The sequence below is a fragment of the Mesoplodon densirostris genome, chromosome 13, assembly GCF_025265405.1.
Source record: "Mesoplodon densirostris isolate mMesDen1 chromosome 13, mMesDen1 primary haplotype, whole genome shotgun sequence".
NCBI classification, from domain to species: domain Eukaryota; kingdom Metazoa; phylum Chordata; class Mammalia; order Artiodactyla; family Ziphiidae; genus Mesoplodon; species Mesoplodon densirostris.
Genome location: NC_082673.1, coordinates 52720244 through 52745019, shown reverse-complemented (window position 1 = coordinate 52745019; position 24776 = coordinate 52720244). Strand labels below are relative to the sequence as shown.

The 24776-nt window shown below is 38.3% G+C and overlaps 1 protein-coding gene across 3 annotated transcripts in view; it reads right to left on the bottom strand.

Annotated features, from left to right (window-relative positions):
- Window positions 1–575: 575 nt before the first annotated feature.
- The window catches only part of ESRP1 (epithelial splicing regulatory protein 1), a 50821-nt gene continuing 26620 nt past the window's right edge, over window positions 576–24776 (bottom strand). For 2 of the 3 annotated variants that reach the window (XM_060116010.1, XM_060116008.1), the window contains exons 12-15: window positions 24088–24286; window positions 20809–20977; window positions 4423–4573; window positions 576–650 (exon numbers count right to left, since the gene is read on the bottom strand). In XM_060116010.1, coding sequence (XP_059971993.1) covers window positions 576–650; window positions 4423–4573; window positions 20809–20977; window positions 24088–24286 — 594 coding nt within the window. The remainder of the gene's footprint in view (window positions 651–4422; window positions 4574–20808; window positions 20978–24087; window positions 24287–24776) is intronic. The other variant, XM_060116009.1, reaches the window with a different exon arrangement.

Here is a 24776-nt window from a genome sequence, read left to right as displayed (position 1 = left end):
ATGAAAGAAACAAAATGTGGTATAGCCATACAATGGAATATTATTCAGTCACAAAAAGGAATGAAGCACTGATACACACTACAACGTGGATAAACGTCAAAAACGTGAAATGAAGCAGATTGGTTGCCTGGGTCTATGGGGAGGGGAAATTGGGAGCTACTGCTTAATGGGTATAGGATTTTCTTTCAGAGTTGATAAAAATCACTTAATTGTATACTTTAAAATGATTTATTTTATGTTATGTGATTTTTACCTCATTTAAAAAGAAAAACAAAAGAAAGAAAGCATACCCAACCTGTATTCCACATGATATGAATAAATTTCCAAATGGAAAAGTATTTCCATATATGTTGCCTAGATACTATCTACTTAGATGACAAACTTAATTCCAGTCTCCATTCCTTCTAAGATTTCTGACATTCTTACATCACATAAAGGGAAGATGGCAACTGCCACCTGACTTCTAAAACACACTTTGAGATTCTTGACCTCTATTTGTTTGGCCCTTTATAATTTAACTTTCACATCATAGAGCCTTACCTTCTTTTCTGAGGATGGTCTAACTGCTGGGGCCCTTAAATACAAACCCATTCTTTGGATAGAGTCCTGGCCTGGTCATTTGTGTGTACAAGTCCATCCTCGGTTGCATACTAAAATTCAAGTTAAAACAAACAGGATCAAAAGATGGACAAACTGTCAATATGGATGGTTAGTATTTCAACTGAATAGATCTACCAGTGGAATTATAGGACATTTAGACCACAGGAAACAAGTTAACGCTGATACAAGCCATATATGTAACTGCTAATCCCAAGTCATCATTTCTTACTTAACACGTCTAAATACCATAAAAATCCCTACTAGGAGGGAAGTTAGATTGAGCACATGGATAGAAAAAGAACATCATACTGCAAAGCCACCAAACACTTCAGATCTTGATAATAGTACAGTTTCCATCACACCACAAGTGCGACTAGATATCAAATATTTGAACACCAACTATTTTCAAGGTATTCTACAATAAGCCCAATATCTCTATATAACTTGGTGAACTTTAAATAGTATTAGATATATTTGTAATACCAACCTAATTCTCTCAGCAGTGCAGCAAGTAAAAAGCAGTGAGAGGCCCAAGGAGATAATGAATAAAATCAGTACTTCGAGGAGAAACAAAAACTAGCACTACTGAAAATGCAAAGCCATTGACAGTAGAGGTTAATGCAAAGAGCAAATGAAAAAGTTAAAGGACTTATATAAGGATACCTAACAGCCCATTTCAGAATAAGAGGCCCACCAACTAAAATATAGACACAGATTTATTTCCATGACCAGAATGACATCCTCATCACCAAATATTTTTATAGTAGTCTTTTAGCCTTTGTAAATTCAATCCTCATTCTATTAATCTCATTTATCAAAATGGGCCTAACTCGGGTACTTTTACTTTACAAGAATGCAGACTTGATAGCAGAACCCATGTCCTGCATCTTGCTTTAGCATCAGAATTCTTCCCTTTTTGTAAATCCTTGCCCTTTCCAACTTTACAGCCTCCTTGACCCCAAATGAAGTATGGAAACATTAAGTTGGAGTAGTTTTATAGAAAGAATTTTGCTGAGGATAGAGGAAACATACATCCAAAAATTAAAAAGAACATTTATAAAGATGACACATGCCATTTTATATATAATATATATATTTTAAAAGACAGAAACAGAAACCATTAAGAGATTTCATTCATTCAACCAATTATTACCAAGGATTTGCTTAATTACATAAGTAAATTATATAATTATGTAGTATGAATCATAAGTAACCAAAAATCAAATGAAAACCTCCCATGAAATCAGCAACAGCAATAAACGCACTATAGGTAAAGACAGACACAGATTACACTTGAGAACAAATTTTTTTTAAAGCCATCCATTGATTTTTGTCTTGTGACAAAGCCATATTTAAAAGAATCTAGACTCTCATGGTTAGCGGCTATTACTAACATAACTGAGAATAGGCAAAAATAAATAAGGCAAGGAAGGACTCAAAGGCAGTAGAAAATATAAGCTTTTATGTAAGAGTGATATGAAATTAGGTTATATACAGAGATTTTGAAAGTATGCATTGTAACTACCTTAAAGCTCAAACTACTGAAGAATAATATGATATACTGAATTAGATAATTCAGGTTCCTATGTAATCCTACTTTATTGATCCAGTTCATAAATTCCAAGCACTTCAGAAACAAAGGCAAATGCCCTGAGACAAAATAATTTCACAGAATCTTTGTGCTTATGATTATACTAGGTCTGCTCCAACCTTGAATGATTCCCTAGAAGCTACTAGAAGATAAAATAACTTCAGGGACTTCCCTGGCCACCTGGTGGTTAAGACTTCCAATGCAGGGTGTATGGGTTCGATCCCTGGTCGGGGAGCTAAGATCCCACATGGCTCGTAGACGAAAAAACAAAACATAAAACAGAAGCAATATTGTAACAAATTCAATAAAGACTTTAAAAATGGTCCACATCAAAAAAATCTTTTAAAGAAGTAAATAAAAATTTTAAATAAAATAAAATAACTTCAGTCTGTAGCAGTTTGTCTTAATTTTGAAGCATGTCAATCTTTTAGCCATAAATCTAGAAATAGCTGCTATTACGTGTTTGTGGTATAATAAATACCCACAAAAGCTAGCCATGGCACTCTTCATAGTAAGAGCAATTTTGCTTACTCTCATAATCAATATATGTGTATGACCACTTAATTCTATTCAGTGTGAATGTAATAAAAGTTAATTAGTCAAAACAAAAGAAATTAATTCAACTGACTACTAAAACCTGAAACTTTGCTTATACTTTCTAGAACTGGAAAACCATGGGAGAAAATACAAAACTCATATGTATTCCCCATGAGATTAAATCATCTTTTCAATAGCCTTCAGTAAAATTATCTACTCTTTTTATAATCTAGTGAATCAGATACAAAGTTCGGAAAGTAACATTTTTATTCCTGTAAGGGTTTCCAACAGGCAGCATAATTGTTTAGGGAAGAAGTAAAGTATCTATTGATCTCTGAAAAATAGCTTACTTCTGGAAAGAATGTGCTAAGCCAAGCAGTAAAAAAAGATAACTTTTGTCCACCTTCATTCAGTCTTTCACTATCAGACACTGATTTTCTTCATTTGTCAAAAAATATCCCATCATGGTAACTTGGTAGGTTCGGGGCATCCCCACTGACATCATTTTAGCTGAGCTCCACAACCCTCCATGATCCATGGATACCAAGAGCTTGTAAACCTGTTCTAAGAGTGAAATGGCACCTGCAGGCACAGCCCTTATCATGCTGTACTGTAAATGCTCAAGGGCTATTTTAGGATTTGATGATTATGCCTACAAGTGCTTCTCAACTCTGAAGACTCAAGCACGGCTCAGCTCCAGGAGGAAAGACCATTTTTGCTTTTAGTGCAATTAAAAGGCTGCAAGATACTGATTTTCAGACATTGCAGGAAAGGAAGGAGTTTGGGTTCTAACCATGTGATTTAAGGAAGGAAAGGTGTCCGCTCAGGTGAGATGACAATGAGAAGATTTTGCTTGCTGTTAAGGAGCTCTTACCAAGATGTTCTTAAGTCAAAGAACAGCTGATGGACACAGACAGTCGTAGAAAAACTGACAAGAGTAAATATCAGTTTCACAAGAATTAATAGATCATAAAAGACTCACTGAATATCTTATAGCTCATTTTAAGGAGTTACCATCTAAAGATTTACTGAGTCACCCTTATTTTTCCAGATTAGGCAGAGAGGCCTCAGACTACTTTTTAAATATTCCAACTCCACGTCTGAGGAAAATTCCTTCTTAGCCAATCTTACTATAGATAGAAACACCCAAATCACTGTGTGCCCTAAATAGCTTTCTCAAAGCAGTCCAATTGGAAAAAAAAAAAAAGCATCAAGAGATTAAGTTGGGGCTTCCCTGGTGGCGCAGTGGTTGAGAGTCCGCCTGCCGATGCAGGGGACATGGGTTCGTGCCCCGGTCCGGTAGGATCCCACATGCCGCGGAGCAGCTGGGCCCGTGAGCCATGGCCACTGAGCCTGCGCGTCCGGAGCCTGTGCTCCGCAACGGGAGAAGGCCACAGCAGTGAGAGGCCCACGTACCACAAAAAAAAACCCCAGAAAACAAAACAAAAAATAGATTAAGTTGAAGTAATTAAAACAGCATGGAAAGCCACAATCCTATTAAAGGGATGAGTTTGAAGTTAGCACTCAGACAACTAGTCCCCCTGACTTTGACTCTGGTTCTTCATAAAGAAAATCTATTTATTAACACGTACACATGAGTTTCAGAGGATTTGCTTCTTTCCTGGCTGCATTCTTTAGGCACATCAACTTAAGTAATAAGGGCACTGAGTATTTTTCTTCTTCAAGGTACTGACCTGGTAACCTTGGAAGAAGTTAAGAATTTCCTTAACTCCAGTATTGTAGGCCAGGCCCTGCATTCTGACCACCGTGCCAGGCTGTGGAGGGACACCGCTAAGATTAGCAGCTGTAGGGAAGTAGCCAAGACTATTGGGCGAACCTGGGGGGCTAAAGGGAGAGAAAGCACAGTGAACCAATAGAAATAGACAATGTCTAATATTTACTCTAAAAACATTAGTTACTTAAGGAAATAGACTTTCTCAAGGTGATCTTTCTTAGAATTCTCAGAGTTATCTCTCCCAAGACAAGTACACCATAGCTATTCTGTCCCACAGTTCCACAAAAGCCAAAAGTTGAAAGATAGAAGGGTTAATGCAGAGTTAAATACAGTGTTTCCCCAAAGATCCAGTTCTGTCTGAGAGTCCTAAATGAAGGAAGGAGAGAAGGAAACTTGTGCAGCCACTCAACCACAAAGCACCACTTCCAAAGCCTAGCTCACTGATGATTAACTGGCTAGTTATCAGGAATATTAAGGCATGAAAAGGCATGAACACAAAGGAATAATAGAAACCATAGCCACAAAGACCAAAGAGTATACAAAATGACTGCTCCAAAGAATAGACTGTTTTACTGCTATACACAAATGTACAACACAGTAAGTACAGCATAATATGACAGCAAAGTACTATAGCACCCATGAGTTACTGCTTCCAACCTGACTGAAAAAAAATGTGTGGGGGGTGGAAAGGAACAAGTAAATTAGAAGGGATGCATAACAAACTACATCAACCACCATTAACACGAGGGGAAATTGATGATGGGTCCTCTTTGTGTATCTGGGGCAATTACCTCCAAGGAACAAAAGCCACACGAATAGCTAATAATTCTTCTTTTTTAAAAAAATGTTTATTTATTTGGCCGCACTGGGTCTTAGTTGTAGCACTCAGGATCTTCATTTCCACGTGCAGGATCTTTAGTTGTGGCAGGTGGGATCTAGTTCCCTGACTGGGGATCGAACCCGGGGCCCCTGCATTGGGAGCCCAGAGTCTTAACCACTGGACCACCAGGGAAGTCCCCCTAAGCATCCTTTGTGTGGTAACTCAACTAATTACTAGATTATGAAATTAGTTTCACCCTGTCCCTAAACCAATCTGCTTCCTACCACAGTTAGTTGCTAGATACCCATATTTAAAAATATATACACATAGGGAAAATTTTTTTTAAAGTAGTCATTAGCTTAAAGAGCAATAAAGACCCACAGCTTTAGATTATTAACTCTTATAAATCATTCTAAGTAAGTAATTATCCCATTTCAAAGACAAGTAAACACATAATGGAAGGGACTAAAAATCTTTGACATTATCTATCTTACATAATCCTAACTGATGGGTTAATAGGAATGATACCAGATAGTGAATCCAGTCCCAGACTCCATTTTAGTAGCACAGTAACCTTGAGCAAGTCACTTAATGTCTCTGAACTCCAATTTTATCATTTGTTAAATGGGGATTACACTTCCTAGTTTCTCAGAATTGTTCTTCAGCTTCAATGATTTAACATGTCAAATTACTCCACAAACCATAAAATGCAGTAATTTGTTGTTCTATTATTATTCTCACTCTTGCTATTTCCATAATCATTCTTCCATTTCATTTCTAAAATATGGGAGCCTGAAAATATTACTTGACATCAAGCTGCCCATAACTTGTTAAGTCTCTAAAACAGTGATTCTCAACTTGTCTGAATATTAGAGTCACTTGGTGAGATTTTTACAACTCTCTGAGGAGAGTCTCTTTAGAGATCAAGAGTCAATCTGTGTGTAACTGTCAGAGCAAAGAGAGGGAATGCTGAACTTTACGCCTGAGAAGGACTTAAGCCATCATTTAGCTACACCTCCTCATTTTTACAGAGATGGAAATGGAAACTAAGAGTTAAATAATTTCCCAAAGGTCACACAACCAGTTAGCTCTTCACAAAACTGAAGAACTACCCAGATTTCTCAACTTCTAGTTCAGTGTCTCCCCCCTATACAAGCACCACTCATTCAAAGACCATATTTGCTCATGTCAAATGCCTGATAGATACTAACACTAATACTCAAAGACTATCAAGACTTCTGTGTATTGTGCTGAGTTACTCTGACTTTCCACATTGGATATGAAAATCAGATCATTTCCATAGTACACAACTTACTTCTATGACTCTGACCTGGCATATTCTATGCCTCTGGTTAAAGATCTCTTATAAATTAAACCTAGGTATCTAGTATTGGGTTGGCCAAAGAGTTCGCTTGGTTTTTTCCGTAAGATGGCCCTAGTAGCACTTAGTTGTCTTAACTTCATTTGAAACAATTTTGTTAGATTGCATTGTGACAGCTGTCATATCAGCGTGCATTAAAAAAAAAAAAAAAAACCTTATCAAAGTTGGTGATTTTTGTGTAGCTATTTTAATATTGAAGATGGGAGAAAAAAAAGCAACATTTCCGGCATATTATGCTTTCTTATTTCAAGAAAAACGCAACTGAAATGCAAAAAAAGATTTGTGCAGTGTATGGAGAAGGTGCTGTGACTGAGCAAACATGTCAAAAGTGGTTTGTGAAGTTTCGTGCTGGAGATTTCGAGCTGGAGATTTCGAGCTGGGTGATGCTCCAAGGTTGGGTAAGACCAGTTGAAGTTGATAGTGATCAAATCGAGACATTAATCGAGAACAATCAATGTTACACCATGCAGGAGACAGCCGACATACTCAAAATATCCAAATCAACTGCTGAGAATCATTTGCACCAGCTTGGTTATGTTAATTGCTTTAATGTTTGGGTTCCACATTAAGTTAAGCAATAAAAACTTTCTTGACCATATTTGTGCATGCAATTCTCTACTGAAACATAACGAAAACTTTTTTTTTTTTTTTTTGCAGTACGCGGGCCTCTCACCGTTGTGGCCTCTCCCGTTGCGGACCGCAGGCTCAGCGGCCATGGCTCACGGGCCTAGCCGCTCCACTGCATGTGGGATCTTCCCGGACCGGGGCATGAACCCGTGTCCCCTGCATCAGCAGGCGGACTCTCAACCACTGTGCCACCAGGGAAGCCTGAAACTGTTTCATTTTAAAACAAATTTGTGACAGGTGATAAAAAGTGGATACTGTACAATAATGTGGAATGGAAGAGATCGTGGGGCAAGTGAAATGAACCACTACCAACCACACCAAAGGCCAGTCTTCAACCAAAGAAGGTGATGTGTGTATATGGTGGGATTGGAAGGGAGTCCTCTATTATGAGCTCCTTCCGGAAAACCAAATGATTAATTCCAATAAGTACTGCTCCCTATTAGACCAACTGAAAGCAGCACCCGACGAAAAGTGTCCGGAATTAGTCAACAGAAAATGCATAATCTTCCACCAGGATAACACAAGACTGCATGTTTCTTTGATGACCAGGCAAAAACTGTTATAGCTTGGCTGGGAGGTTCTGATTCATCTGCTGTATTCATCAGACATTGCACCTTCAGATTTCCATTTATTTCGGTCTTTACAAAACTCTCTTAATGGAAAGAATTTCAATTCCCTGGAAGACTGTAAAAGGCATCCGGAACAGTTCTTTGCTCAAAAAGATAAAAACTTTTGGGAAGATGGAATTATGAAGTTGCCTGAAAAATGGCAGAAGGTAGTGGAACAAAACGGTGAATATGTTGTTCAATAATGGTCTTGGTGAAAATGAAAAATGTGTCTTTTATTTTCACTTAAAAACCAAAGGAACTTTTTGGCCAACTCAATACCTTCAAAATACAACCAAGATAAAATAAAAGTTATCTAACTAGAAATTTAAGGCTATAAATGACAATTATGTTCAGCGTCTGTAGGGTAGCACCTACTCCAATGAAGCCAAAACACAATACAATTGGGATTCAATATTTATTCTTTGCACTAGGATTATCTGCTGTAGACAAGATATCTTAAGAAAAATTAAATAATCTGTTTCTACCTGACAGGGCATGAGAATAAGAATTTTTTCTCAACCTAAATTCCAGGTCTTTCAGATTACTGAAATAAAAGACAGCAAGAAATAAAGTAACTTGTGGAGCAAAAATGATAGTATAGAGACAAGGCAAACTTATACGTAGAAAATCGAATAGAGTTTGCTGAACTATTACTAGAATAAGCCAGTTTGGCAAGGTTACAAGATATAAGATCAATGCACAAAATAAATTAACTACATTTTTATACACTACAATGAACAATCCAAAACGGAAATGAGGAAATCAATTCCATTCACAATAGCATCAATAAGAACAAAATATTTAGGAAAAAAATTTGACAAAGGAAGAGCAAGACTTGTACACTAAAAACTATGAAACACTGTTAGAAAATAAAAGATCTAAATAAATGGAAAGACAGCCCATGTTCATAAACAGAAGATTTAATTTTTGTTAGAATGGCAATACTATCTCTAAATTGTACAGATTCGATGCAATAGCTGTCAGAATTCCAACTGGCTTTTTTGCAGAAAACGACAAAACTGAAGCTAAAACATATATGGAAATACAAATGACCCAGAATAGCCAAACTTTCTTAAAAGAGAACAAAGTAGGGAGACTTACATTTCCTAAATGCAAAACTTACTCTAAAGCTACAGTAATCAAGATGGTGTGGTACTCCCATAAGGATAGGCAATGATCAATAGAATAGAATTTGAGAGGTGAGAAATAAACCCTTACATTTATGGTCAATTGAATTTTTTTTTTTGGCCACACTGCACAGCCCATGTGATCCCAGTTCCCCGACCCAGGGATCAAACTCAGGCCCTCGGCAGTGAAATCATGGTGTCCCAATCACTGGACAGCCAGGGAATTCCCTGGTCAATTGATTTTTGATGAGGTTTCCAAGACAATTTGATGAGGAAAGAATAGTCTTTTCAGTAAATGGTGCTGGAACAATGATATATCCACATGGAAAAGGATGAATTTAGACCTCTACCTCACTCCATATAAAAAATTAATTCAAAATGGTAATATACTTAAGTGTAAGAGCTAACACTACACAACTCTTAAAAGAATATGTAGTAGGGCTTCCCTGGTGGCACAGTGGTTGAGAGTCCGCCTGCCGATGCAGGGGACACGGGTTCGTGCCCCGGTCCGGGAAGATCCCACATGCCATGGAGCGGCTGGGCCTGCGAGCCATGGCCTGAGCCTGCGCGTCCGGAGCCTGTGCTCCACAACGAGAGAGGCCACAACAGTGAGAGGCCCGCATACCGCAAAAAAAAAATAATATGTAGTAATACATTTTCATGACCTTGCATTATATCTGACAACAAAAGTATAAGTGAGAAAAGAAGAAATAGATAAGCTGGACTGCATCAAAACTTAAAACTTTTGTGCTTTAAAGGACTCCATCAAGAAAATGAAAAGACAACCCACAGACTGGGAGAAAATATTTGTAAGTCATATAAGCTCTCCTACCTAGAATATATACAGAAATTTTACAACTAAAAAACAGTAAGAAAAATAACTCAATTAAAAAATGTGCAGGGACTTCCCTGGTGGTCCAGTGGCTAAAACTCTGCTCTCCCAATGCAGGAGGTCCAGGTTCAATCCCTGGTCAGAGAACTAGATCTCATGCTGCAACTAAGAGTTCACATGCCGGACTTCCCTGGTGGCACAGTGGTTAAGAATCCACCTGCCAATGCAGGGGACATGGGTTTGAGTGCTGGTCCGGGAAGATCCCACATGCCGTGGAGCAACTAAGTCCCTGCGTCATAACTACTGAGCCTGTGCTCTAGAGCCCGCGAGCCACAACTACTGGGCCCGCATGCCACAAGTACTGAAGCCCGTGCGCCTACAGCCTGTGCTCTGCAAAAAGACAAACCACTGCAGTGAGAAGCCTGCGCACCCCAACAAAGAGTGGCCCCTGCTTGCTACAACTAGAGAAAGCCCACATGTAGCAATGAAGACCCAATGCCACCAAAAAAAAAAGCCAGTCACAGAAGACCACATATGGAATGATTCCATTTATATGAAATATCTGAAAAAGCAAATCCATAGAAACAGAAAATAGATTGATAGTTATTTAGGGATGGGGGAGGGGCAAGTAAAGTGGGTAGAAAGGAAGTGAACGGGAGTTTCTACTAATGGACACCAGGTTTCCTTTGGGGGTAATGGGTTACTCTAAAATTAGATTGTTATATTATCTAAAAATTAGTTTACACAATTGTTCTAAAATTAGCAGCACAACTCTGTAAATACACTAAAAACCACTGAATTGTATACCTAAAATAGGTTAATTTTATGATACGTAAACTACCTTAATAAAGTTGTTCTTAGGACTTCCCTGGTGGTGCAGTAGTTAGGAATCCTCCTGCCAATGCAGGGGACATGGGTTCAAGCCCTGGTCCAGGAAGATCCCACATGCTGCAGAGCAACTAAGCCCATGCACCACAACTACTGAGCCTGTGCTCGAGAGCCCAGGAGCCACAGCTACTGAGCCCACACACCACAACTACTGAAGCCCGCATGCCTAGAGCCCGTGCTCCACAACAAGAGAAGCCACCGCAATGAGAAGCTTGCGCACAGCAACAAAGAGTAGCCACTGTTCACCGCAACTAGAGAAAGCCCGTGTGCAGCAACGAAGACACAATGCAGCAAAAAATAAATAAATTTATTTATTTTAAAAAATAAGTAAATAAATTAACTTTTCAACTAATCCAATTCAGTTAAATACAATTTACAGTCAATGTTTGAGATATTTAATGCTTTCCATGGAAAGTTACTCAGTTATCAGAAAATCTTAGCCTTTTTCAAATCCCATGTAATTTAAGGAATGGTAGGGAGTGCTGTATGTTATAAGGGAAACAATTTTAAACATAAGAATAGCTTCAAAGTATAAAGTATAAATGGATTATGCCATCGCCACAGAATAAGGATAACGTAAAAATTATGTGCATTTGCTTTGTGGCAGTTTAGAGACGGTTTAGAGAAGATAAGGCATTTTTTAACCACACCCTAAATAATGGCAAAAAGAGAGCTGTCCATCAAAACAAGACTATGCCAGTAGCTCATCCTAACATTCATTTTAAGTCATTGTTTTGGGTTTTTACTTCCATTATATCTTTAGTTAGGTTTCAGATTCTCAAGTGTCAGTATTTATCAGTCTCAGGTGTACATGGTAACAATAATGTAACTGCTACTCAAAAGCTACAGAGGTTCAAAAATTGATAAAACTACAAAGGAACCCAAGGGTTAGGGGCCAAATGAGTGAGTCAATGTAACCTTGAACTCCAAGGTCCTACAGTGCATGGAGGGACTGTACCGCATCACATAAACTAACAAGGAGACTGCACTTGAGCTGGGTAAGAAACCCTGTTGGAGTTGCCTGAATGGGCAAAGAACTGAAGGGAGATGAGAGGAAATGAAGGGAAAAAGTAAGTAGCACAGGAGGGGTCTCCCCATAGATTTATATTCAGAAAACTGCTAGAGCATCACAGTTATGAAGACATTACTGCTGAGACTCATTCAGCAAGTCACACTGAGATTGCATTCAGAAATTACTGAGGACTTCCCTGGTGGCGCAGTGGTTAAGAATCCGCCTGCCATTGCAGGGGACACGGGTTTGATCCCTGGTTCAGGAAGATCCCACATGCTGCAGAGCAACTAAGCCCGTGCGCCACAACTACTGAGCCCACGCACCACAACTACTGAGCCCACGCACAACTACTACTGAAGCCTGCACGCCTAGAGCCTGTGCTCTGCAACAAAGAGAAGCCACTGCAATGAGAAGCCCACGCACAGCAACGAAGAGTAGCCCCCCTCAGCACGGCTAGATAAAGCCTGCGTGCAGCAACAAAGACCCAACGCAGCCAAAAATAAAAAAATAAATTTATTATAAAAAAGAAAGAAAGAAAGAAAAAGAAACCACTGAATGAAGCACACCAGTGACTACATTATAAAGTTGGTGAAGATTTCCTCCATGGCAGTACTCCATGTTCTCTCTATGTATTTGGGTAAAAACTTTCAAACCCAATGTAGAGAAAAACTGTATTTCCCTGAGAATTAATGACTTTCTTTCCTTTGAAATTATGAGTTTCATAATTCAAGTTTCCTCCTGCTCAGAGCCTATGATTGTTATGCCAATATAATTTAATTGCCTAAGATTCTGTTGTCAGACTATCAAATATTTCTTCCTATTTTGTATTTTTTCAAATCCTAATTTACATAATCTAATTTTATAATATTCTATGTATCTTAATAACTCATAGAAAATTCTTTGTAGAGCAGGGAAAGATATGAAAATACTGAAGGCCAGGGTGTCTAACAACACAATACATACTCTAGCGGAAACAATTCTCATAACAGCCTTTCATCTAATAATTACAAATTACTAAATATTGGTAACACTGATGTTATCAGGTAGCATTCCAAAATAGAAGTAGTCATAAATATTCATATTTTGAGGACCTGCCATATTTCTCTAGAGGAGAGAGGATCAAAGCATTATCTGTCCTATTAGAAAAAGCGGTTGGGGTTCCCTGGTGGCACAGTGGTTGAGAGTCCGCCTGCCGATGCAGGGGATACGGGTTCGTGCCCCGGTCCGGGAGGATCCCACGTGCCGCGGGGCGGCTGGGCCCGTGGGCCATGGCCGCTGAGCCTGTGCGTCCGGAGCCTGTGCTCCGCGACAGGAGAGGCCGCGGCGGTGAGAGGCCCGCGTACCGCAAAAAAAAAAAAAAAAAAAAGAGGTTAAGGGAAAAGAAGAATAGAAGACTATATTCTCTCCTCTGGATGAGAGGACATTAACATAGAAAATTAAAACACATAAAAACACATTTACATAGAAAACATGCCGAGAAGTCTTGCAAAAAGAAATCTGATTTCCACTTCTTGCAAAATTATTGCACCGAGCCTTTGTATTAAGGTTATTAACACCCCTAGTGTTACAAAGACCATATATTTTTGGAAAGTGACTGGAGAAACAATGTTTTAATCCTAGCAAGTGCAAAAGCTGGAGTCACTTTTCAGGAAATTTCTGAACTAACTTGTTCATCTGAAATGAACAATCTCAAGAAGGATGACTTTTCAACATTCTTTTTGAGTTTAATACTGAGGCAGAGGGACTGATGATCACATCTGGATTCTCAATTTCTGTTAGCTCTTCCTAAAGGCTGTACAAGCTGCTCTGTGCATGTGCATCTATCTCTTGGAGAAAGTTTAAGTAACCAACAAATATAAAAACACTTTGGAAGGAATAAAGAAATCTTCTAAGAATCTATTTCACTGAAATAGTAAGCAAATTTAGGTACTGTCAAAATAGTTTGGTAACTAAACTTAACTTACCCTAATTATGTCAAAGATTACTAAAAACAAACAAAAAAAACCCCCTACTACAGTTATCATAATATGCTCCAAATACATAGTAAAGTTACAGACTGCTTATTCAAAACATGAATTGCCCTCACAAAGCTTCATTTTAAATTTGAAAACTGAATCCTATAGTAGAAATTATTTTATAAGTAATCTTTTTGCTTGATTTAAAGTATAAAATGATAACTGATCTTCTTACATGTTTAGAAAACAGTGACATTTTTAAAAGTAATATTTTGATGAAAAATCTAGATGAAGAAGGAAGCAAAACACACTGTTAACCGTGGACATTTGTAACAGAAGTAACAGAAGACAACAATTTCCAGAGAGGCACATTTACAGAAGTTATTATTTTGTAAACTATTATGGCGTTCTGTTTTTTAAATGAGCTTTTGTCTTGTTTTGGAATAGGAATAGCATACAACATTGAAAGGTACAAATACAGAGCCAGCAGTGTGACTCCATCACACCCTTCCCCCTCCAGATCAGAACCTCTCTAGAAGCAATCCCATTCTAGCTTCGTGGTTATTATGGTTTGATTATTTTGAACTTAAATGGAAAATGTTTGCTAATAAAGCCATTTTGCTTTTTATTTTATTTTATTTATTTATTTATTTATTTATTTGCAGTACGCGGGCCTCTCTCACTGTTGTGGCCTCTACCGTTGTGGAGCACAGGCTCCGGACGCGCAGGCTCAGCGGCCATGGCTCACGGGCCCAGCCGCTCCACGGCACGTGGGATCTTCCCGGACCGGGGCATGAACCCGTGTGCCCTGCAACGGCAGGTGGACTCTCAACCACTGCGCCACCAGGGAAGCCCTGCTTTTGGTTTTTAAAAAGGCAGCTTAGGGACTTCTCTGGTGGCACAGTGGTTAAGAATCTGCCTGCCAATGCAGGGGACATGGCTTCCAGCCCTGGTCCGGGAAGATCCCACATGCCACGGAGCAACTAAGCCCGTGGGCCACAACTACTGAGCTTGCGCTTTAGAGCCAGTGAGCCACAACTACTGAGCCCACGCTCTAGAGCCAGCAAGCCACAACTACTGAAGCCCGTGAGCCTAGAGCCCGAGCTCCACAAGAGAAGACACCACAATGAGAAGCCCGCACACCACAACGAAGAGTAGCCCCCGTGCAGAAACAAAGACCCAAAGCAGCCAAAAGAAAAAAAAGGCAGCTTAAAAGACCACATAACACACAGTAAAGGAAATCAAAAGTCATTACTCTGTATTATTAGATAAAATTCATAGACAAATGTCAATTTTTCCTTTAAGCCTACTTCAAGGTAATGTCTTAAAGATATACCAAGGAAATGCTTAAATAGGGCAATGGAGGGCCTCCCTGGTGGCGCAGTGGTTAAGAGTCCGCCTGCCGATGCAGGGGATACGGGTTCGTGCCCCGGTCTGGGAGGATCCCATATGCCGCGGAGGGGCTGGGCCCGTGAGCCATGGCCGCTGGGCCTGCGCATCCGGAGCCTGTGCTCCGCAACGGGAGAGGCCACAACAGTGAGAGGCCCACATACCGCAAAAAGAAAAAAAAAAAAAATAGGGCAATGGAGGCAAAATAGGTTTATCAAGATTGGCACATGTGTTTTAGTTAAGTTCTGCTTTAACTAAAGTCATTAATGCTTAAGAATAAGGTGCTTAATTTAAAGATATATTGGGCACATAAATAGCAACAGGTGAAAGAAATGATCTCTAGGTTTTTGTGCTTTGAAATGTTCTGCAGGTAAGGGTATAGCAGGGTACGCATGGAAACAGATGATACAAGATTGGGAAATATTGATATTGTTGAAATTGGGTAATAGATATTCTCCCAAATTATGTTAGTTTGAAATTTTCTGTAATAGATTCTTTTAAAGTTATGCTTGAAAATAACATATATAATACCATCCCCATTTTGTAAGAAAAAAAATCCTTAGGAAAAAAATCCTTACACATTGAAATCAATCAAGTGTTTTGGGTAATGAAAATTTTTTTCCTTGAAGTTCACTGCACTTGATAATTTTCTACAATGCTAAAAAGAATTTTAAGCATGTTTTAAATTCCCTGAACTGCTCATCATATGAATAAGGTCTTTAGATGACTAACAAATGACTATTCCATGAAACTACACTGAATTCTCAGGGACTGATAGTATAGACTGAATTGCCCACAGCAGTTCCTGCTTACATCATTTAGCAATGTCATTCAAGCTAAAAAAACAAAAAAACAAAAAAACCCCAAAAAACAAAAAAAGAGTTGTTCCCACCAACAAAAATTATCTGGTGCTTCTCCATTATAACAACATTGCCTGATATTGCATTAATATTGCATTGTTACAATGTTCTAGTATAATTTCACTGCATGCTGAGTTCCAGTTTGCATTTGTGGCACTAAATGTTTAAGTTATAAAAATAATGTTTTTAAAATAAGAATTCTTTCTTTTTCTTAATCCTATCAGAAAGCTTTTGGGACTTCCCTGGTGGTCCAGTGGTAAAGAATCCACCTTTCAATGCAGGGGATGCAAGTTCGATCCCTGGTCAGGGAACTAAGATCCCACATGCGGCGGGGCAGCTAAGCCCGCATGCCACAACTACTGAGTTCCCGCACCTCAGAGAGAGAGCCTGCATGCCACAAACTACAGAGCCCATGTGCTCTGGAGCCTGCCTTGCAACGGAAGATCCCACATGTATAAAGGAAGAGCCCGCGTTCTGCAACTAAGACCTGATGCAGCCAAAAAATAAATAAATAAAATATATACTAAAAAAAGAAGAAAGCTTTCAATGAGTAAATTAGAAAGTAAATTTAACTTTACATTTGGTTTTCAAATGTTACCATTGTGAGAAACTAGTTAAAGTGTATATGGGATGCCTCTGTACTGTTTGTTACAACCGCTTGTGAACCTATACTTATCTCAATAACAAAAGGAAACTGGAATAAGAAAGCCAAGCATTCAAAATAGGAAATGCATCTCTCAGAGGCCTGCTATTCTTTTTGACTCAAGTGCAAAGAATTTCAGAATAGAATACAAAAGCACCACACAATACACCAAGCATTGCAGAATGCCTCAATATTACTAAATTATACGTATTCATTGCTTGGGTAGAAAGAATGTGATTTTACAAGTAATGGTTATCCGAAAAAATAAAAGTCCCCTCCCACACCTCCCAAACCTTTCTCATGGGCATGCAAATAAAGCATCACTCATTAAAAATGGCAGACATCCCTTGCCCTCTCTTTTGGTTCAAGGTGATATGTTATTATTTATAATGTCCTACAAAAGGTGAGGCAATGGATATACAAAAGACATTTATGTTAATCCATCTTTCTTTAAATTACATGACATTTCATTGAAGACTCAGCATGTTTCTTACCTGTGCTACAGCTTTGATGCAAAAGATAATATTCTTTTCTAAGAAAAATGAGAGGTCGGAACAAAAGGTAGGACTTTATGTAATGGGAGAGACAAGGTGTGATAAAACAGAGTTCTGAGTAATAAGCAGGGTGGGCACGAACAGTCCCTTCTAATTCTTTTGTACCTTGGGCTAAGCTCTGGGATACTGGGGTAACTGAAATTTTCTTCCAAGGGGTGAAAGGAAAAACCAATGTTCATAATCAGAAAATAGAACCACTTGCTTTAATTTCACTTGCTCTTCAAGATGCTGTTGTTACAGCCACACATTTAGACTGCTAAAAACTCATTTAACAATAAACAAAAAGAAAGCAATTCACTGGTTCACTGTTTTCTCCTTAAATGTTCCTCAGGTAACCCAAATCCTTATGAGGAAATACCCATCATGGGTTCTATCTCCAAATATACCAAGTTAGAGGAAATAAAATAAGAACAAATGTGTCCACTAGCTGAAGGAGCCCTTTGAAGTCAGACTTTGCACAAGGATGAACTCTGTCAGCTACTCTACACCAGAAAGGGTCCATATTTTATTAACCCTAATATTCCCAATATGTCACACACAGAGGTACTACCTAATAGTTTGCCCGGATAAATTCAAAGTTAAAAACAGTAAAACCAGTCACTTTTTTTGAGGGGCATACTTTTAAAAGTCTGCAAAATGTTAGCATATTAATGTTTTAAAGTAATGAGCATGTTGCATTAATCTGAAGTCAAACAGACATATTTCATTTAGAAAGTGGATAACACATTTTAAATCAACTATACTCCAATAAAAATTTTTTAAAAATTAAAAAAAATGTGCAGGGACAATATTGTGTAATAAACCATAATGAAAAAGAATATATAACTGAATCACTTTGCTGTACAGCAGAAATTAACACAATACTGTAAATCAATATACTTCAATGAAATATTAAAAAAGAGGGAATTTAATTTTTTTAACTTAAAAAGAGACAAACTCCAGAGCTTCTGATTTAATATCTTGTTTTAGCCTGAAGTATGCTATCTCACACTTTCCTACGTATCAGAGAATAGGCCAAAATATACTTAAACATTTATATTACAGAGCCTCAAATGCCTTACAGTCATGTGATATTAGAAATTAATGGCTTTCTCCCAAAAATGTAAAATATTTTATCGTTTTTGGAATTTGCTTTTTAAATTCTTACAGATTTTAAGTATGGTTAACAGCACATCCCCATGTTTGAACACTTTGTGTCAGTAATTTCACTAGAATTAGGGAAATGTAAATTAAGAGAGTGAACCATACAAGGAGTTATTTGGAAATATTAATTTAAATATAACACACATGACTTTTGATTTAAAAATCCCACTTCTGTGAAATTGTTCTACAGAAATAGAAGTATTTAAAGATCAATACGAGTTTTGTTTAACAGAAAAATAAAATTAAATGTCTATAAAAATAAAGGAATTGTTAAATTATGATATATTTTCACTCTTGGGATATCATATGGAAGTTACAAGAGTGAGGTAAAGATACAGATATTCCTTAGGGAAGAAGTCAATGACATACTGGCAAGTTAAAACAAACAGACAAAACAAACCAGTGGGCAGTACGTTAGTACGCCACATTATTTACAAGCACACAGATATGTGTATATTATCAAACTGATAGTAGTGGTTACTTTTGGACTTGGTGTTGTATAAAATGGGAGTCTACTTTTCCTCACTACTTCTATCCTCTTAGACTTAACAATGAGGACATTACAAACTTTAAAACTACTAGTAGAAAAAAATTAACACATAAGCAGGGGCCCAAAATTACAGGAGCTATTAAGCCATAAATGTCAGTTCCGCTTGCTTTTGGGGCTTCAAGACTCAAGTTCCCATCTCACTATGATGGAAAACTATTTCTAAGAGATTCCTTCTTTTAACAGTGTCCAGATAGCAAGGCAATGGTGGAACTGGATACTCTGCAAGTGTATTATAGGCACAAGAAATTGCACCAGGCGTCCAGTGGCACAAAGCATTCCACTCCTGACATTCTGATGGTGTAAGACAGGAAGACAGAGATCTTTCTTATAACCAGAGCCACTATCAGCAAGTGACTGTCACAGGGTCTAGAGAAGGTGGCAGATTGGGATTGGGCTGGGTGTCTGACATAGTACTCAACCATGAACAATTACTCATGCTTCTGAGCCCTTTTTCAAGCTTTCAAAAGATGGCCAGCTGATGATTATCATGGCTTTCTCCCTATTCTTCTTCCCCAGGAGAATAAAGAACATTTTCAAAAAACAAAACAAAACAAACAAAAAGAACATTTTCAATAGCATTAATGAATGTTTTTAAAATTTCTAAAAAAATTAAACAAATTTAATTAATAGTGGCTACCAGCTTCACTGCTACCAAGATTCCAAAGTTCTTGCTCCCTATTGGGAAACTGCAGATGGAGAGGGAATAAAAAATACAGTGTGACAGGGAATCCCCTGGCGGTCCAGTGGTTAGGACCCCGCACCTCTACTGCAGGGAGCCTGGGTTCGATCCCTGGTTGGGGAAGTAAGGTCCTGCAAGTCACGTAGCAAGGCCCAAAAAAACCAAAAAAAAAAAAAACCACACAGAGATCAGATAGGTAAGTTCCAGGCCACTTATCAAAAACCTCACATACACATTGATGGATGTACTTAAAACATTTATTTTAAATAGCTTGAGAAGGAAAAAACAAGGCCTGGTATACTTTAAAAATTTTTTGAGCAATACTGCTTGTGCCAAAGTAAAATTTTATTTTAATAAAGTGAACTGGTTAGTAGCTAAACAAAGACTTTTTTTTTTTGGCTTTGCAGCATGTGGGATCTTCCCCAACCAGGGATCGAACCTGGGCCCCCTCCAGTGGAGGTGCGGAGTCCTAAACAATGGACCACCAGGGAAGTCCAAACAAAGACTTAAAAAAATTTTTTTGTTGTTTTTTGAAAAGAAAATTGAGAACAAGAGGTTATTATATATCCAAGTTAGAATCACAGGCAATCAGACCTGGGAGGGACTCCAAAACCTTGGCTGATCTCATCATTTTGTAACAACCAGAAAGGTCAAGTGAATTGCCTCAGGTAGCAGAACAGATGAGACCAAAACTCGGGTCTCCCAATTTCCAGACTGACAAATTTCTCTCCATTATATCCTGTTGCCTCCAAGAAATTGAGGACAACTAAAAATAACCAGATTTAAAATATGTTGATTCTAATAAAGTACTCAATCTCATCCTGGACTTGTTAGTAAAGATTTAGAGAGGAAAGAATACGAGCCCTATAAAATTTAAAACAACAGTTTTTATTTATTTTGGGTTGACATGAATTCATGGTACTTAAAAATATAATTGTCCTCACCATGGATTTTCCCGTTTTGTAATTCATTCACATGACACTGCCACCCTATTAGAATGATTACTGTGCTACTCACTAACGACCCTAAAATAGAAGGAAAGATGGAAAGTTGTATACACACGTAACCTAAAATATCATGTTGTCAATAGATGGTTAAAAAATAAACATTTTGGTTTGTCTTGAAACAAACTTCTTGGTCAGAGATATGACCAGAAACTGTTGCCGGTCATGCTAACCTTCAACGTGGCAGACAACATTCTTCTGTGAACTCAGGCAGCAGCTATTAAAGGAGTCCTTTGTTTCTGTCCCTCATTTCCACTGCCATCAGAGCCTTACCTGGGATAGTACGCTGTGTAGTTCATGAAGAGCTGGGTGCCCGCTGGGTAGTATGCCGTGGAGGGCTGCAGTGCTCGTGGATTCAAGAGCACAGAGGGCTGATAAATGGCAGCTTCAGGAGGAATAACTGCTGCAGGAGCTGGAAATGTGTAGGAGGGAGGAGACAGGCCTAAATAAGCAAAGAGAGAGACCTTGAGATATATTTGTAGTACCTGACACGTGTGCTAGCACTAAGGCTACAAGGTCGCTGTTCCATATATACATTCGAAAGAAAGAGACCAGTTCTGTATACCATCCCAAGCATCTTCCTTTTGGTTATATAGATAACACCTAGAAGCAATCTCACACACTCCGTCAACCTAAAGAACGGTTCTTAGTCTGAAATTTGGAAAAACCAGTATCAAGTGGACTTTCAAGTCTTCGCAACCATTTCATGACATGTGATTTTTTCTTCCCCACTCCTAAGTGCCAGTTACCACAAACTAACTCTTTGAGGAAAGAAACATGGGACAGACTGACATTTAGTGTAACTTCAAACCAAAAGCTGGGTTTTTTTTTCCCCTATGAGCACTTTGCTGCTAGTTCATATTGTTATCTACTCTATAGTACAACATGAAGACAGTTATGATGAAACACTATTCACCAGGACCATGTGTTATGCCAAAGCATAGACGGTGCCAGAGTAAACTGACCTAAAAGGAGTAGATTAACTCTGGATCATGTATACTTCAAGGCAACCCGGAAGATGGGTTTTTGATGCTAATCTACATCTTCAGACTAGTCTAAAAAATAAAAAAATCCAACCTGGGAGATAACCCTGAAGAAATATATGTGCAAGTCTTCCTGAGAGTCAGATGATGAAAATCTGATTCAGATTAAATAGAAAATAGAAAGGATGGAATTCCTTTGTCTTCTGGTTATGCAACATCTTCAAGGCCCAGTAACTCACTTAAGTCAGGCCAGTTGCTGGTCACTAGCTTTAATGTGTAGGATGAACACAACTCTCCAAGCCATCTGCACCCAACAGAAGAGATAACTGAGAGGTTGCCTGAATTTGGAATTCCTGACTTTATTTTCAAACCTAGAACCACCTAATATATGTTGCAAATAGCTGAAGCCCACTGGATAATTTTCACAGGAAAATCTCTACTGTCTTTTGCTCTTCTTATGAGCTTCTATATGTCTATGGAGATGAGTGAGTCAGCTGAACATGGGTACATAAACCCAAGACCTGGGAATTCCCTGGTGGCCTAGTGGTTAGGATTCCAGGGCTTTTACTGCTATGGCCCAGGTTCAACGCCTGTCAGGGAACTGAGGTCCTGAAAGCTGTGAGGCACGGCCAGAAAAAACCCAAAAACAGACAAACAAAAAACCCCAAGACCAAGATATTGACTGCATATTCAATTTTTGGGTACCTTCTTCATACCCATCAAAAATTGCTACATGGTAGATACCTAATGTAGATAATTTTTAAATTATGATCCCTGGCCTAAATGAGTCCACAAAAAGGACAAACAGAACAAACCGAGGCACCTAAGTCATAAAGAGATTGTCACCTAAAGTGAGTTGGCAGGAAAAAAAAAAGTCCAGTAGAACAAGCATATTAACATGCATAAATTAGAATTCTGATTTTTTAATGAGTGAACTCTTCCACTAAGTTGACAAATGGCCGAATTTTAAATAAAATTTTTAGAAAGTATTAAGATATGGAAATATATTTTATGTAAAAATGCATTTAGATTTTTAAAAAAATTTTTATTTTTTTGGCTGCACATTGCGTAGCATGCGGGATCTTACTTCTCCAACGAGGGACTGAAACCGTGCCCCCTGCAGTGGAAGTGCAGAGTCTTAACCACTGGACCGCCAGGGAAATTATTATTATTTTAGGGCTTGTGAGGGGGAAAAGGGAAGAAGTAAAAGTCTTACGAAGTCTGTAATGATGACTTTTCCACCAGGAAGAGAGGAGTAAAAGGATATCACAGCAAAAGAATTTGGGTTATACATGATGGAGAAATTCCCTTATCTCATAATGCTTGACAGATTGTAAGGGAAATTGTAAAAGTTACTGATATTATCAGTGGTTTATGGACAGGAAACCTACAACTAAGATTGCATTAAGATATCCACTTAAGCCCAATCATGAATTTTTAAAACTTGATACTCATTAATGATCAACTCTTAGATATCCACCAATAGCAAGCAGCAGATAAATGGAACATTAGCAATTAGGAATTCCAAGGGAAATAAAGGATTAAGCCCTACTGAATGTCCTATGAATAATACTTTATCAAATAGGTTTATTGGTATAGATCCCTCTTTACTAGAAAGTGATGTCTTAACACTCCCCACTTTATTGGAATCAAGCACATAATCCAGTTTACTTTCTCAGTTATCTTTGGACTGTATTCCAAGTGCTACTTTCTTTAAACATACCCAGCACGCTTCCTAACAAGGTATGTCTTACTCAAAAGTGAAAACTTGGTCAGAAAATTCAAGTTTTAAACATCAGATTCCCAAATGTTCCTTAGTCACAAACCAGAACTTGGTCTCCCGACTAAAGGGCTTATTCCTCTCAAACAGGATTCCAGATGGCGTGCACCCAGGTGCCAATGAGCAAGAGCATGGCTTGATATTAAGCACTGATCCTGTGATCCAATGGTAACTTTGGCTAGTTTATTTACGCATTTGTATCTTTTTTTTTTTTTTTTTTTTTTTTTTTTTTTACTAACTTGCTCATTCCAGATATCCTGGAGAGCAAGAGGGATGCTCTTCAGGTTATCATCCTTCCCCCAAAATACTTACTGCTCAAAAAATTAAAAATGCAAAACGGGCATCAACTCGCCCTTCTTAAAAAAAAAACAAAACAAAAAAGCTTAATGTGTTGCAGGAAAAAAAAAAGGATCTGTCCATACTTATTTTACCTTTAAATGTTATGTATTTAATATGTAATATTTATTACGTATTAAAATATCTACATAGCCAGGTTGTCTCCCAGAGTCAGTGCTTATCTTGAGCACACTAAGCTTCAGAAATCAAGTGCTTATCACTGGAAAAGCAAGAATATAATTTGAAAGGAGGTATTTGTAGAATCTCTAATTATGGGTGTCCACAACCAAGGTCTTAAATGATTACCAGATACTACCGATTTCAGATGGGAAAGCCTTATGTAACCACCTCACCTGCCTTAGAAAGAACGAAGGGCACAGAAAGTTATGAAAGCAGCTTAAGCACCTACCAGCATATAGCGTAGAATAGCGCCAAGACCCAAGAAAAACTTACATGGTAACTTACATGGCGGTGGGGATAAGCCATTTCGATTTAAAGTGCCCCCCATTAACACAAAGTTCATCTCCTCAGCTGAACACTGAAAGACTTCAACATATCTGTCCTTCATGGTTTTTTTATGACACTTCTGTGCAGCCATAAATGCTCTGTCCGCAGACTTCATCTGGATAAAGGCATCTCCTGATGGGCGTCCCTGAGCACGTGGGGGAAGAATAAAAACAAAAGGAGACTGTCTCCTTCAACAAGGAAGTGGTTGCTTACAAAACATGCACAGTGACAATCACCCATAATACAGACATTTTAGCCATAACATCTGGGTGACAGTATGATCTACTGAAATCAGACTTATGTTTCATCACCTAATCAACAGAATTGCCCACAAAACCTTGAAGAAATAGTTTTGAGAGCTCATAGCTGAATGTGATCCTTTTTGATTTTTATCAATTAGAATTAGATTTATGGACTTTTGAAAGCATCTCCTTGTGACTGCAGTTTCAAAGTAGAGGCTTGTATACTGGGTTTTTCCTTTCTGAAAAATCCGATTAAATCTTACTCAATTGAGAAAAGCTAGTAACAGAACCAGTATTAGAGCTTTATGCATCCTCCGACATGAAACTGAACAAACCAGTGCTCTCTTTTGTCTTTCAAGTCTGTCTCTCACTGACCTGCCACATGGCTTCCCC